Here is a 16,693-nt window from a genome sequence, read left to right on the forward strand (position 1 = left end):
AGAGACCCAATGAGTTCTCTGTGTGCTGCTAGTCGTTCGAGTACCAGAGACCCAATGAGTTCTCTGTGGGCTGATAGTCGTTCGTTACCTAAATTCAAGGCAATTCCTAGAATTGGACGAGGATGGCTCACTCACGTAATGCGACATGCTTCATCATTTGCCACCTCGTCCCACCCTGGTGAGATGTTCCTACCAGGACGGACTCGACCTCAGTGATCCTTTGAGTAACTTCTTCTGGATATCGTTTAGTTCAGTGCATAGGAGATCGCTCTGTGAGAACGAAACCTCTCTACTGTAATAGTGCCTGAAAAAAGAGACTCACTAACGCGCATTAGAAGGGACATACGTCCCTGGATAGGCTTCAAAACAGACACTATGAACCCCTGTTATCAAGTTTCACCGAGCAACAGCAGCTTTTAAAACTGGACAACTGTGCTTAAGCTCCTGGTGCTATGTACCGACGGTTCACGTCTAACACCTTAACTCACTCATACACAATGCATCCCTTAACCAAGAGGAGGGGAATCAAGTGAATGCATAACTTCAATTGGATACAATTTACAATACCTGAATCTAGTACCAACCCCACAAGTTAAAAACACGGAACCCAACACCGCCAACACAACACTAAACTCATGCAATCAGCAGAGTGTAAAAGGGCATCGAAACCACAAGGCTCCACTCACCTAAAGCACTAAACACAAACAGAGCAAGAAGAAGAATTTGCAGATTATCCAGACCAGCTGCAACGCATGACTGGTCTAAACTTTCAAGCTTTAGCACACCAGGATCCACAGATCCCACAGCTTGACACCAAAACACGAGCATTGCAAGTAGAGCACCAACAACACACCCACGCCACTCACAGACACGAAGGGTAGTACAAAGGGCAGCACATCCAACTGGAACAGCACCAAACACGAGAACCGGGCCAAACACAAGAACCGCACCAAACACAAGAACCGCACCAAACACAAGAACCGCACCAAACACAAGAACCGCACCAAACACAAGAACCGCACCAAACACAAGAACCGCACCAAACACAAGAACCGCACCAAACACAAGAACCGGGCCAAACCCAAGAACTCAAGAACCGGGCCAAACCCAAGAACTCAAGAACCGGGCCAAACCCAAGAACTCAAGAACCGGGCCAAACCCAAGAACTCAAGAACTGGGCCAAACACGAGAACTGGGCCAAACACGAGAACCGGGCCAAACACGAGAACCGGGCCAAACACGAGAACCGGGCCAAACACGAGAACCGGGCCAAACACGAGAACCGCACCAAACACAAGAACTGCACCAAACACAAGAACCGCACCAAACACAAGAACCGCACCAAACACAAGAACCGCACCAAACACAAGAACCGGGCCAAACTCAAGAACCGGGCCAAACCCAAGAACTCAAGAACTGGGCCAAACACGAGAACTGGGCCAAAGACGAGAACCGGGCCAAAGACGGGAACCGGGCCAAAGACGGGAACCGGGCCAAAGACGGGAACCGGGCCAAAGACGGGAACCGGGCCAAAGACGGGAACCGGGCCAAAGACGGGAACCGGGCCAAAGACGGGAACCGGGCCAAAGACGGGAACCGGGCCAAAGACGGGAACCGGGCCAAACACAAGAACACAAGAAGCGGACCAAACACAAAATCCGTGCCAAACACTAGAACTCAAGACCCGCACCAAACTCAAGATCCGCACCAAACTGAAAAACCCGCACCAAACTCAAAACCCACCCCAAACACAATAACCGCACCAAACACGAGAACCGCACCAAACACAAGAACCGCACCAAACACAAGAACCGCACCAAACACAAGAACCGCACCAAACACAACAACCGCACCAAACTCAAAACCCGCACAAAAACACAAGAACCGCACAAAAACACAAGAACCGCACAAAAACACAAGAACCGCACAAAAACACAAGAACCGCACCAAACTCAAGAACCGCACCAAACTCAAGAACCGCACCAAACTCAAGAACCGCACCAAACACAAGAACCGCAACAAACACAAGAACCGCACCAAACACAAGAACCGCACCAAACACAAGAACCGCACCAAACACAAGAACCGCACCAAACAAGGGCTGAGCTTGTGCTAAAGACCTATTGTGGTTTCTGTTGACACCAAACACATCACTGTAACCTTATCTTGCAACGTACCCACACCTCACTCAGGTGTAATAAACCAGCACTAAAGGCCAGAAAGTTGCAAAGTGTCACTCACCAACAGCACTAAACCGACAGCAGTTCTTACAGACATGAGAAACGCCTCTGTGGACAAATCTTGGCACACAATGCAGTCGATATAACAAAACTGCACAACAAAACACACCACACTCTCATGAGACTATCACAGACCAAAAGCCATAGAGAAGCAAAGTCACTCGCCACCTACACGAGATAAACGAGAACCCATCAGCACACAAACTATCACTTTATCATTATATAATCTGATGTAATGTTTGAAATGCAGCAACAATCTGTATAGCATTGGTGTTCACTGTTACAGTTCTAAGCTCTATCAGCCGAGCTATGGAAGGTGCTACATTGCTTCTTTCCACACTTAAATCAATTAGACCCCCCCCCCCCAAAAGCAGCTGACACAACAGAGACAACAAAGGCCTAGTCACATGAGTATGACACACGCCACAATCACACTTGTGCAACCAACACAGCGCCAGGGGATGAACAGAAGGTAATAGGTCCTTATAGACTTGTCTCTCTTTTATTAATTACATCAATCTACTTCAGTATCTGTCGCGGTGCTGCTGGGCGGATCATGCTCGGTTTGTGGGACTTGTAGAGATAAGAAATAAGAACTTGTAGAGAAGAAGCATCTGTAAGTGACCCAGTTACGGTTTCAAACTTGTTTAAAACATCTGTAGCACCACAGCAAGGAGCTAGAGTTAAAGCTTTGACACTACAGCACTGGCTGGTTGTAAGAGAAAGTACATTTTGTGCTGCACCAATCGGCTAAAACTCTAATGCTCAACACACGCGAGTCCACAAATATAACATCTCAACACCGAACACTGCAAAATTCAACAGAACATTCAAGAAGCACCAATCCCACCATCATTACCACGCATACAACCTAAACAGTAACAAATGCCACACAGGCGCGCTCTCCTACACAGCACCAGCTTATCCGGGGTGGAACAGCACCCACAACACAAATCAGGAATATGCCATACACAACTGTACCACAGAGGGCGCCACTAAACACACCCAGGACTCCAAGCCTCCAATCCAGCACTCAGCTGCAACAACAGAAGCCACTATAGACACCAACACCACATTCTCCTACAGTCAACAAAGCAACTTGGGCTAAACAGATGAACGTCTTTTAGTTTATAGCAAATCACAACTTCAACAGAACACACCAAAAACACCACCATTTGCATGCAAACAACACAACGCCTAAGGCCATACAGATGGCAGGGTGATGCTCTTTCACTCCATTACAAGCATCGATAAGTCAACAAAACCCACAATTCAATTCTTCACCATAAACCTAAGATGCACCACAGTTATGCAACCCTCAGAGCACAAACAGTCTTAGACATGGCAACATAAAACACTTCATCAGCAACAAACACAGAGAACCTGCCTCCTGGGCAACAGATCTTTACCACCAGATGTCCTAAAAGGTAGAAATATACACAATGCGTGCACTGCCTCAACACCCACTAAAATAAGCGTGGTCCCCACCCCCTCAAATTCCCACCCATCTTGTGTCATCACTCACAATGAATAGTGCAACAGCAAACCTTCTGGCAAAGTCACACTCAACAAGACACTCACAGATGTCCCCACAGTCTTCACATCCACACGTCAAGTACCAACCACAGCCCACCTCAACAAACCTTCTGGTGTTTACTCAGCCAACACAGCACCAAGCCCCTGCCACTTACCAGCATGCAGCTCTCAAACCATGTTACAAAGCAGGGTTCTCATGGGCATCTGCGTAGGGGAACGCAACAGCATGTACTGCACTTACACAAAAATGGAGTAAATTTACCTAGTTAGGTACAGCTCATTACTAAGCTTTCCAAAGCTGTGGTTCAACATACCCTCCGAGCGCCTATGCCCTTCAGACAAGAACCAAGTGACCACCCCACGGAGAGTCACGTAACTACACAAATATGAGTAAAATAACAGTAGATCCAAGGTCATTACCTGTGATGAGCTCCCGGACCTCCATATCGTTGGTCTTCCTGAGAAGTCGGATGAGTGCCGGGATGCCGTCGCAGTTCTTGATGGACACTTTGTTCTCATTGTCCCGCCCATAGGAGATGTTGCGCAGGGCGCCACAGGCCTTGCGGTGCACCTCGGGCTTAGGGTGGTCCAGCAGCCCAACGAGGATAGGAATGCCCTTCAGGTGGCGCACTTCCTTCTTGATTTTGTCGTTCTCATAGCAGAGGTGCTGCAGGTAGGCCGCCGCATTAGACTTGACCGGGTCGATGGGGTGGTGCAGCATGGCGATAACTTCAGGCAGGTCAGGATCCCGCCAGCGGGGGTCCTTGCGCATACTGTCGATGGAGGGCGAACGCTTGCCCAACCGGTCAATGCTCGCCAGGCTGCCCTTCTCGGGCTGTGCCAGCGGGGCTGCGTACCCTCCATGTAGGTACGGGATTCTCTCGTCGATCATTTCCGTCTCGATTGGGTCATCGTAGCCCCTGGTGACACAAAAAACAGCAGATTTTGAAATATCGGTCTGAGACCATCAGCACAGCCATCTTCTGTACCTACAATTCTCCATCTGTATCACCTATGAACCCGTTACTGCTTGTAACAATTTTTTTGTAAATATCTTCATTGCATTTTATATTTTGTTGGTGCAATCGACAAAATGAAGACATATGGCATACAATAACTTCACATTGTGGCAGCCGAGGAAGTCATAGACAGTGCAGCTGCATGTGACCAATCAGCCACCAGATACCTGGATATTGGGGATCTCACCCTCCCTCCAGATCGAACCGACATTGGGATGGTCCAAACAGATGCTGCAAGCGTATTCACATTTGGACATGAACTTTGACAATCAACCATAATAAAGAAACAACACCCAACAACCTCCACCCCCTGACCGTGTGTGTGTGTTCGGTCGGGGCACAATCCAATAGTACACCAGCTCCTGCGAATATTTGAGTACTCACAACAATGCTTCAAAACAAATGAAGAGTTCACCCCAACGTGCCCCCAAAGATGTCATAGAAGCGGGTTCAACACCTGGCTACCCAACCTGCCATCCGAATCCTGCTTGTAGGCTTAGCGGGCCCCGTGAACTGTTTGCCTTATATTTGTTCTACCATCAGCAGTCTGTATTGACAACAATGGTGAGCGTAAAGTGCCTTGGCCTCCAGCCATTGCTTTTCCAACCGGAAGTGGCTCCAATTGGAGAATTGTCACTTTACAAACCTATATATATATATATATATATATATATATATAATGACCGGATTCACACAGATGTTTGTGTGCCCTGGTCTGACCAGGGTGCGCAATTGCCAACATTTAACAGCACATAAATTCATGTTTGTCATTCACAAAAGTGAAGATGCACTCATAAGTGAATTTACTCCCACTTAAAATGACACCAGAGTGGCCTTATTTTAGGTACAAGTAATTCTTCTACGAATAGCCGGGTTTGGTCATTACAGGGAGGAGCACCAGCAAAAGGCGGTGAACTTGCAACCACTGGCAAGTTTTTTTTAAGTAATCACAAACTTTTTGAAGGTTGTAACGAACCCACCCGGAAAACAGTCATTAATTTACTCCCCTCGAGGTCAAGAGGGATCTCTCCATGAGAAGAAATATTTTCCCTAGGGGCGACAATCAGGGATTCGCGTGTGCAACTGCACTTGTAAGCTACACGTGGGAGTAACATGGGGTCACCAGGAATTCAAGAACCACTGTGCACCTCTTGCACATTCCCTCCTGGAGCCCTGGCATCCTTTGTGGATTCCGCTGTTGGCGTAAGCCTACAGGAGTACATTTCTGAACACCATTTGTGAAACTCCCTCAAAGCGCAGTCAGTTTTCATAATTTACAGTCAAGTAACAAGTGTCAGTTTTTGTTGTTGTTGTTTTTTTTAAGTGCTGCCTACCACAGCAGATATTTAAATCAAAACAAAAGGGGGTGGTGGCTTCATTCTGCAACAGAAGAAAATAAAATGTGCCTTTGCCCCACTGGGTCACTGAACAGTACTTATTTACAAAAGGCACAGTTTGGTTTCAAAAAGTAATTTTAAATGAAACGGAAGGAACATAAACGGGCCAGCTATAGCCTCACTGAGTCTTGGCACGCATGCTTGTGATGTAGCACGTGTCTGGCCAATCGTTGGATGGCCATGGGTTGGGCAATGAGGGGGTGATGACAGAAAGCACGAGTCCAGTTTTAAACACGTATGGACTCAGAGCTGATCCCTTTGTGATGAGGGTTGTGTTCAAATAAGGAGCACAAGCTGTGTGGGGAAAGCACAAATGGGTAATTTTTCACATTTCACCAGGAAAGAAAACCTGGAGAACGGGTTGGAATGAGGCATAACGTGGTAATCAGCAAACAAAACCGTGATTTTGCAAGTTATGCCCCATTCTTTTCAAGTTTCAAAGGGTGGCAGAATGCACACCACATTTCCTCTCAAAACTTCAGTAGGCGGACTTTGAATGCTCAAATGACTTGGTGCAGCCATGGTATCGCACTCCGTCCTTGCGCATAGAATATATGTCAAAAGAAGGCTGGAACCTGGTGAGGTATACCGATCCAGCACTACCATAGAAGACTGTTTTCACATGTTGCTACAATTTAAACTCAACTTTTAAGTTGAGTTTAAATTGCAGCAACATATTAAAACAGAATTCTACGGTAGTGCGTCCAGGGTCTGGTATAACATACCAGGTTCCAGACGTTTTTAGGTCTCGTCTAGGCAGAGCTTCCGCTGTCTCTTTGAGACATGATGTATTCTAGATATGGGCATAAAGCTCCACCCTACTTTCCGCCCATCTTTTTAATTGGCTCCTGTCCCTGTCCTTTGTAAATGGTGGCTTTTCAGTGGTCAATGGGCTTAGTAGTCCCTCCTTAGTACCGCCTGGTCTCTTCTTGCAACCTCCCTGAGGGCACCCCCTGTTACATGTGCTGTTACTCCCTAGGTTTTAAATATCGACTCAAGGCACTATTTTCTTTAAAGACTTCAGGCAGGACACACACTTGGTCGCAAGCTAGGCTGGCAGTGGTTAATTCGCTCAGTAGAACATCTCACATTTATATGAGACCGTCTATAAATTTCCCTTCATCAGCTCCACACAGAGTACAACATAATCCGAAAATAATGTAATAATTATTTTATCACATTTAAAAGCTACTAATTATATATATATATATATATATATATATATATATATATATATATATATATATATATATATATATAGACATAGCTATTTGGATGTACTTGGAGAACTGGTCTGGCATGCAATCAATGCATTGTGGGTATGGTGGATTTACCATATCTTCTGCAGGGTGCAGTTCCATATGTGACCAAAAGAGGTCCCCTTTTGGCCACATATGGTACTGAACCCTGCAACATGGCTAGGTAAAAAACATTGCCATTTAAATTGCCAATAACCCAAACTTTTAGACATGCAGTGCTGGTGCCTTGCTCACTGGGGACCTCTAGGAGCAGCCTGCGGTACTGCACTGAGAAATACAATGCTGGTTCATTTGCAATGCACTAGGTCTCGCAATGCTGAAAGTATAAGCTATTGGCGTTGCATTATTATTTGCAAGGCCAATACCTCAAACTATCAGTAATGCGAGACCTATTGCATTGCAAATGCTTGTTGTCATTCTTAGCAAGAAAACTCAGAATAGGGAGGGACTGTTGCACACTGTGGCTTTGGTTTGTGGAGGGGGGGGGGGGGGCGACACAGACAGTCAGACAGAATTTACCAAATATCTTTTTATAAGGTGGTCACACAACATCGCCCGACATCAGAGCATCTACTTTAAGAACCTTAGAATGTTGAAAGGTATGCCCAACCTAGTATGCTACGGGTAATATACGCGGCACATGTACATGGTAATGGTTTCTTGGCTCTCTGGGCAAACTCAAAGGCAGGGGGAGGCATATGGGAAATATAATAAAATCAGAGATATTGTGTGCAGAAATAATGTAAGACTGTTCCCCAAAGAGGGAGCAAGGAACAAGAATTAAAGCCCCCGTTACGCTGACGTTACTGCCCCCGTTACGCTGACGTCACTACCAAAGTGGGGATGGAAAATCGAGCCAATCAAAGTGACTTGATACGCTGAACTGAGGCACGCTGGAAAGAGACCGCACAATGCACAGTACCTTGATGTCCATAAGAAAGCACTGTTGGAAAGCTGAGACACTCAAAGGGATGTCACATACTCAAGCGAGGTACGCTGCTAAGAGACCACGTGATGCACTGTACCTTGAAGCGTACCCATTGTTCCTCTGGCAGGTAGTGCGAGGCCTTGAGATGATTGGGTACTCGATCACATTTTTGGGTTCCTACCACCATCCAACCGGCAGTGTCCCATAACTACCAGACCATCAGCTACTGTCGTAGAACAGGAATGTGTTTATCAAGCGGACAGCCCCTAAGCGCAGAGTCTGCTGACAGACAACCGCCCATGCTTGAAGCAGGGAGGTATTTTTAAATAAGCCCATACAAAACACAAGAAGAAACCAACCAGCAAGGCCAACGTTGACCCCAGTGTAGGCGTGTGTTGAAGCCCACCTTCCTGAGCCCCACGCATCCCTCCTCCCCCATGCCGCATGGACAGGTGCTGGGTCCCCTGAAGACCTGGTCAGAGAGCTACCCCAGCTGGGACCAGAGGCCGGGCAGGGAAGGGCCATGCTCCTGGCGCGGTGTCCTGAAGACATGTTACCTGCAACCAAACCTGATGTCTTTATACCTACGATCATTTGCAAGTCACGAAGCTTCATGTCTGTGCCGCAGAGACCAGTCTGGGCACTATGTATGGAGCGCTTATGTGATCCTGAGTTAGTGTTCAAGTGATTTCTAGAAGGGGGAATTCAGCAGTTCATGGCATAGAAACATTATAAAGGATAAAACACTAGACGCAGCAGAAATACAGGGACTATAAAAAAAAATGTATGAAAAGAATTGGCACAAAATGCTGATGCCCCTGACTCCTAGTCAATCTGACTCCCATCTGCGACGGCCAGGATTTAGGAGGTGTCTACTCTAGAGGGTCCCTCTGTCGCCATCTCAGCTGTGGTCGCATTTAATTGCAGCCAGTGGCTCCCCACCTGTACTCAGATACCCATCATGCACCAGTGAAATATCTGGGCTCCAACGACTACGACCACCCGACCACCCCTCATGCCCCCTCCCCCCCCTCCTCCCCCCCACACACACACACACACACACCTACCTAAATCCACGCAAAAAATGGAACCCAGGGCAAGGGAAGAAGGTTGGACATAGGCTTGACTGATAAAGGCACCACGAAGTTTATTGGTTGAGAAGTGGAAGTGAAACTGCCTGGGACCTGCCTGTGTGGACATTATGAGGCCAAGGCACAACAGGTCCCACCAGATGTATGTCCTGTAGGAATCAGAGTTAAAGGTGATTCAAGGTTACAAAACCTGCTACACAAACCAAACAATATCAGGGCAGCATCACCTCCTCCATGCCTCCAAGCAAGACACCAGAGGAAAGTACGCCTGGCAGGGCGGCGCAAGGGTTTTTGCGGTCGTAAGAGAAGTGACATTTTGCCACATTGCTTTCTCCAGGCAGCTGGCCCACATTTCCTGTTTGTATGGACAATCTGGGGCTGCCATGCTGAGGGCTTCTTGGGTGAACGTCTAGCATCGGTATGCCTTCGCACCAGAGATGCAGAAAGAAAGGCCATGCATCGAGTGCTTATTTTGTAATATAATAAGTGCTGGTACCCAAAGGCTTGCTCAGAAGTCAGTGGTAGGCACTGTTGAAGGTCGAGATGCCAAATCCCAAGGCTGCATAGTCTTGATTCCACCCCAAGCCTCTTTAATCCATCCCCGGGCTTTAATCCATCTCTCTTTAGCTCACTCTTTCAGGTTCCTTTTCATCCTTGTATTTTCCTTTTATCCATGGTTTTCCATCTTACTCTGACTCTTTCCCTGTTGTATTTCTCTCTCTTGCTCTTAGGAAAGTCTGATGAGGGAAAAATATGTGCTGGTCCCCAAAAATGAGGGCACGTGGGCCCCACCTGCAAGCACCGGCTCAAATTAAGCATTCCATGGATTGCACAGCATTCCAGATACAACCTTCTCCTGTATACACTGTACCCTGATAGAAGTAAACATGGGGAAGCGGACTGTGGGATCAGAAAGGAAGCAACCAGAGATAAAGGCCAGGAGAGGTAACTGTGAAATGTAGAAAATGAGGACAAACCCAGAAATGAGGAAAGGAGCAGTAACCGAAAATGAAGAAAAAGAAATAACTGGAAATCAATAAAAGGAGGGGTAATTGAAATAGAAGAAAAATAAATAGCTGGGAATCGATAAAAGGAGGAGCAACTGAAAATGAAGAAAAATACAATAACAGGAAATGAATAAAAGGAGCAGTGACCGGGCACAAAGTAGAGCAAATGGTAACTGGGAACAAAGAAAAGAAGAAGTTACTGAACAGAAGAAAAGAGAAGGGCTTTTAACTGGAAATCTAGAAATGGAGTCACAGCTGTTACTTCCTCTGGAGGATAAAATGAAACTCCTAAAGCTGAATTAACGACAATCTCGGAAAAAGTTACTGTTTTCCTTAATTTCTTTCCAGAGCTTTTTTATTTTCCTTCAACACACATCAACTATTAATGTAATCAGTCTGTTGAGATACTCTGGTGAGAAGTTCTTTTCTATATCCCTTTCCCTAGACATTCTCGATTTCTTCTTTTGCAATAAGTCTCTCAAATTAAATGTAATACTCTGACTAAAAGAATATTTAACTGAAATAGATTAGAGCTTTTCTTGCTGTGTGCCCCAGGAATAGCTTTTTTTCTTTTTATGTTTACAACTCTTAGCTCATCATGGCCTTCCTGGTAGGTGTGTTCTGGCTGCTACCATCAATCGCCCCCTTAAGAGAAGTAAACTTATTTTTGTATTTTTTACGGAAGAAAGTTTTAGCTCATTTTAGTTCTTCCCTTTCTCCTCATTTTCTTTTCCTCAATTTCCTACATCTCATCACACTTAAAAGCCTAATGAGTTAAAGCGCCCTCTCTTGTAGGCTCCGTTGAGAAGCCCCCTTTCTTAGTTACCTTACCGTTTAGAGAGCTCCAATCGCTTGCTGGTACTCACAAGCAGCAGCTTGTCTATTTAGCCTCAATGAGGGAAAGATGGCGGTTGGCTCTATGGGCAGAAGGCAGGTTTGGCATTTTTGGGTCCCTTCCAGGGTCGCTGCAAAGGGAAAACATCCTTCTCGGGAAGCGGAACCAGAAATTGGAATTCACTACCTCCAAATCTGCACACAACTACCTCACTGACGACCTTCAAAGCAGACTTGAAAGCCCTTCTCTTCCAAAGGAATTTGAGCTAAAACACTGTACTCAACTTTTGGCACAAGCTCTATACTACCTCAACGTTTTTTATGGCTCCCTACTACCTTAACCTTTTTACGGCCATATATACCTTTTGTACACTCTGTATACTACCTCAACCATTTTACAGATATATATCGCGTTTGTACACTTTGTGAACTACCTTCACCTCTTTACATCTGTATACTACCTGGAACTTTTTACGGCTGCATACTACCTCAACATTTTTAAGGCTTTTGTACATTCTGTTTTATGTAATGATCTACCTTGTTGTACTTGCAACATTTGAAATGACTTATTGGTGTATTATCCATCTCAAATTATCTGTAACTGCCACGTAACAACATATTTCTCCTGTAAACTGCTCTAGTACCCTTGGCTAATGGCTGCACTATACAATAATGTATAAATAAAACATCCTGAATCCTCTCTTTGGTCTCCTGTCTTGGCTCCAGTTTGGGCGTGACCTTCTTTGTCGCGGTTTTCCCTTCACTTACGGATCTCATTCACTCCTCCTCTTGATAGTGGGACCTCAGTCTCTCGAAGTCCCACCCCTCCTGCTGCCACTGTATCAAACTAGTCTTCCTGTCCTCTGACTTACTTGTCTGTTCATTGAGGCTTCTTCCGCATCCGGATAGCTGACTTTACACAGAAGTGCATTTTCTCTGTCACAGGAAGTAACTGGGAACACCAGGACGGAGGCGTAAATGAAGCGATCGCAGATTTGGTGAGGACGTTTGCCAATACAAGACTCCGATGCCTCTTCCAGGGTACAATTTCGTGCTAAACTGGCTTGCAAAATCCCTGGGTACCAGCTGGGGTAAACATGCACATTCTAGAAACCTCCGATCAAAGGTTTGGAGGTCACTCCATGGATCTCCTCACCAAAGAGCATCGTTAGCAAGTATTTCCATTATAGGTACATATGGGCCATAGGGCTGAAAACGAACCCAAGGTTGAAGAAACATCTAGGAGAAGCCGCTTTGTTTGAGAATTGTCACTCAGATCCAAATTACAAACCAAGAACTGTCAACAAGATGGCGGCAGCTCTCATCAAGGACATTAGATGACTTGAAAATCATGAGTTTAGATCCAGGTAGGGTCAGCTCCATATTTAATGTTTTCAAGGGAGGTTCGTTGAATGCCATTAAATGGGGCAGTAATCACAAATGTTACAGTGTCTACACGTGGTATGAGGTGCTATGTAAAAGAAGCTATTATTAAGCTTCGTTGCCCTTTGCGCTGAGCATTAACAGTGCCTAAAACCTTCAGTGGGGGGTGTTAAACGTTGGTACCTGCCTGCTGTGCATACTGACAGGAAGGGATCGAAGGGACTCTCCCAACTCGGGAGAGCTGATCATTATGGTGGGGGCGACGGGAAGCAGCAAGGATCGGTTATGTGTCCCTGGGCCAGAGAGTTCGTTTCTGGAGAACAGGCGGGGAGAGGGCCCCGCCCAGTAGGCTGGTTGCCCATCTGTACAGTTCAGGCAGTCAATATAGTCAAGGTGCTGGTAGTCAATCAGGTAGCATAGGTTCCAGCAGTCGCTGGTATCCAAAGCACAGTTGGCGAGGCTCAGGCCCGCAGGCAGCAGAGGGACCCTACCTCCTGCCAAGGATTCTACACCGGCAGGTACTGTTACAACACTACTGAGCATCGCTTTGGAGGAAGTGCGTACAGACCACGATCAGTCGGGCAGGCACGTGCCGACCGAGGTCAAGGAAAATAATTGGAAAGGGAATTATGTTGAAATATGTGAACTAATTTCTGATATTCTCGAGCGGGAGGAGACTAAATGGTGTAAGGAATGCTCCCATTCTAGGAACTGTGGGCATTGGCCGGACAGGAAGAAGGTGGAAGAAACACTGTTGAACTGGGTCAAGGGGTTCTTGATTTTTCAAGCAAACATGGGCGAGAGATTCCCAACACTCAGAGCACATTAGCGTGGTATCTTCATAGAATAGTGTATGCACACCACGAGTTTGAGAGAAATGTATGGAGCGAAGAGGCTACCAGACCCACGTTGGCATGGGATCAGATAGACGTGAATACTTGGTTTTGCTTCATGAAGATACAGAAGGTGGATGCTGCCCAGGTCAGCCCTTTCGGGCGGCTTCAGGAGCAAATATCCACATGGGGTTGGGGGTACAAGAAAGGGGTCATGAATGCGTGGCTTCCCATCGCACCCAGAGTCCAAGTGTTTTAAAAAGTCAAAAGATAAAGGCCCCAAGAAGCATGAATGAGCAGCCCTTATTGGTTAAGGACCCTCCCCAGTTAAATGTCAGGCAATGGCAACATGGTTGAACGCGTACAGCACAACAGCGGCGACCCAGTCATTGTATGAGATACAAACAAATGTTGCAGTGTTTCAATGACAATATGGTTGAATGCATACAGCACCACAGCAGCAACCATTGTATGAGATACAAACGAATGTTACAGTGTTTCAATAACAACATGTGTTATAAGGTGCTATGTAAAACAAGCTATTATTAAGCATTGTTGACCTTAACTCTGAGCATTAACAGTGCTTAAAACCCTCAGCAGGGGGTGGTAAATGTTAGCAATTGCCTGCTGTGCATACTGATAGGAAGGGCAATTAGCAGCTAAGAATGGCCATTACCATGTGCTCCCTTAACCTTAAGCCGCAGGTGAAAATGAACATGCCAATGGACAGTCGGCTACGTATCGCTGCCGCTGTATCTAGAATGCTGCCAACCAGTGACGCAGAATTCTAATGTACTGAGCCAATCAGAGCGTTGCATAAGGCGTGTTAATTAGTCTTTGATTCCTTTAAATATCATTTGCACGCACAGTTTCATTCTAAACTGAGTGAAAAATTAAATTTCTTATTTTTTGTGTCTGTTTTATCGTGACATAGAAACATTCAAGTTTAAGTGAATAACAAATTACCAACTAGTACATATGAGAACCGTATATATTTCAGATTCTTTTTGTGCGAGCTTTATCTCGACCCATTATGCTCATTTTTCGACCAAACATCCCATTATTAAGTGTGCAACAAAATTAGGGAGTAATAGGTACAATTGATGACAGGAAGAGCAGGTGTGAGGTCCTTTAAATCTGAAATGTATGCGGTCTGCACACAGACTTGTGGGTAATTTGGGGCAAACCTAATGAAGCGCCCCTTTATGGAGGATGAAGGTAGTGCATGAAAGTCAGGTTTTCTTAAAAGCCAGTATACTTTCAAGCTCACTGTAAAACCTATAGGTATACTGTAAATGGTATACCGATGCAGAAAATATTGGGAAGATTTTGTCAAACTACTCTGGAAACTATTGCACAGAGAAAGTTGATTTGTCCAGATTTTTCTACATAAAGAAACCACATTTTTTAAATTTAGATTAAAAAATGAGGGCTCGACACATACAAACAAGCCGCAAACCTTTCTGGTAAGGGAATCCTCCAATGGGACATAATGCTGAAAATAAAATGTTTTTTTCTGCTAATTTGGTGTTCAGTGAGGTAAAGAACATCTGGGCTCAATTTGCAAAGGAAGCCTGAAGTATTCCTGGAAAAAGGTTTTGCCAACGTGTGGGGTAGGATCAGGTGTAACCGAATAAAATTTGATAAAGTAGGCAACATCAACTGTACACTTTTTAGCCTGATTAATATATTTTGGAGTTACCTGGGCTGTGCCAGAAGAACGGGCGGGTAAGCTCTATATAACAGTAGTGCCGGCCACGCTTTTCAGCAGATGTAAAGGTTGGGGTGTACCTGCGGATGACTACATGATAAAGTAGTCCAGTTTCCCTGTAGTGGTGGTGAGGGGATACAGACATTTCAGGGGAAATAATTTCAACTGAAAAAGGTTTTGTAAAGTAGTGGCCTAGGCCTTGGGGCTACTACAATAGTAAGACCTGGAGGCACGTGTAAAGTGGTGGCCAGATCCAGACTGAGCCACGCCCAGGGCCCAGGGCTATTTATTAAAGACATCACGTCACGCCGGCGTATGCCGGGCCGACTCATTAGCATTACGCTCAGGGGGGGAATGGTTTAACGGGACCACCCCCCAATACCATGAGGGACGTGGGGGGTTCCACTGTCCTCACATTACATTCCTCCTTTACTAGGAGGGACATATCAGCTGAACATAAATACCAACAGGTGTGTAAGGTAGAACAGAATTTAACATATAGTCCAGGAAATACAACCCCAAGGGTGGGGTACATATGAAACGGTCTTACTTGGTTTATTTGCGGCCGTTCCCTCTGGCTGCGACCCGCCCTGCTGTCGCCGACTAGCCACAGGATACATAGTCTTTGTATTTCTGGGATGGCCTCGGACAAGGTCGCAGGTTGTACCGGTTCTGACTATTTAGCTGTGGAGGTGTTGGTGACAGTTTGAGTGGGTTGCTGCAGGTTGAGGGTTTCAGGTCACGCTCAGGATCCGGGTCTTGTGTCGACGTGGAAACAGGATTCGGGGTTGGACCCGCTGTGGCTGGGTGCTCAGGTCCACACACTCCGCCGTCAGGGCTTGGGAACCCATTTGAGAAAGTCTCATTGTGCCTGTCGGGCACCGGGAGATCGTCTTCATCATCACAGGGGACTTTTTTAAAGAAAGATATGTTGCGGGTTACTCTCTCATTCCCTCTTTGGGCAGTCACCATAGTGCCCTTTACAGCTGTGACAGTCCAGGGGTTGATTCCGTACTAGCACACGGTCACCCACAGCGATTGGGCTTTCTTCGGCGTGTCTTTTCTGGGATGCTGCTTTGTTGCTCTTCTCTTGCCGGGAGTCTGACTGGTTCGGGGGGTTTGGTGCTTCAGCCCACGCCGGATGATGTGGGATGGTATCTGTTACAACTCGACCAAAGCACAGTCGACTTGGGGTATGCCAGTAGTGCAATGAGGGGCGAGCCGGTACTCTTGGAGGAATTAATACACGGCTTGCTCGAGATTGAGCCCATCAGCTAGGGTGAATTGAATAGTTTTGTTCAATGTCCGCATCAGCCGTTCTACTTCCCCATTGGCCTGGGGCCATCTTCATACAAACACAGCAACGAGGCAGTGGTGGCACATACAGTGGCACATCAATCCTATCAATAGACAAGTAAGTTTCTATTAATAACCAGTTAAAGCTCTTGGTGCCTC

General features: G+C 46.1%; 1 protein-coding gene across 9 annotated transcripts in view; it reads right to left on the reverse strand.

The window, feature by feature from the left end:
* Nucleotides 1-16,693, reverse strand: part of ARVCF (ARVCF delta catenin family member) — a 657,174-nt gene that overhangs the window by 174,059 nt on the left and 466,422 nt on the right. For all 9 annotated transcript variants that reach the window (XM_085633794.1, XM_085633790.1, XM_085633793.1 and 6 more), the window contains one exon: nt 4,197-4,696. In XM_085633794.1, the coding sequence (XP_085489920.1) occupies nt 4,197-4,696 (500 nt within the window). The remainder of the gene's footprint in view (nt 1-4,196; nt 4,697-16,693) is intronic.

This window comes from Triturus cristatus, chromosome 11 (genome assembly GCF_964204655.1).
Source record: "Triturus cristatus chromosome 11, aTriCri1.1, whole genome shotgun sequence".
NCBI classification, from domain to species: domain Eukaryota; kingdom Metazoa; phylum Chordata; class Amphibia; order Caudata; family Salamandridae; genus Triturus; species Triturus cristatus.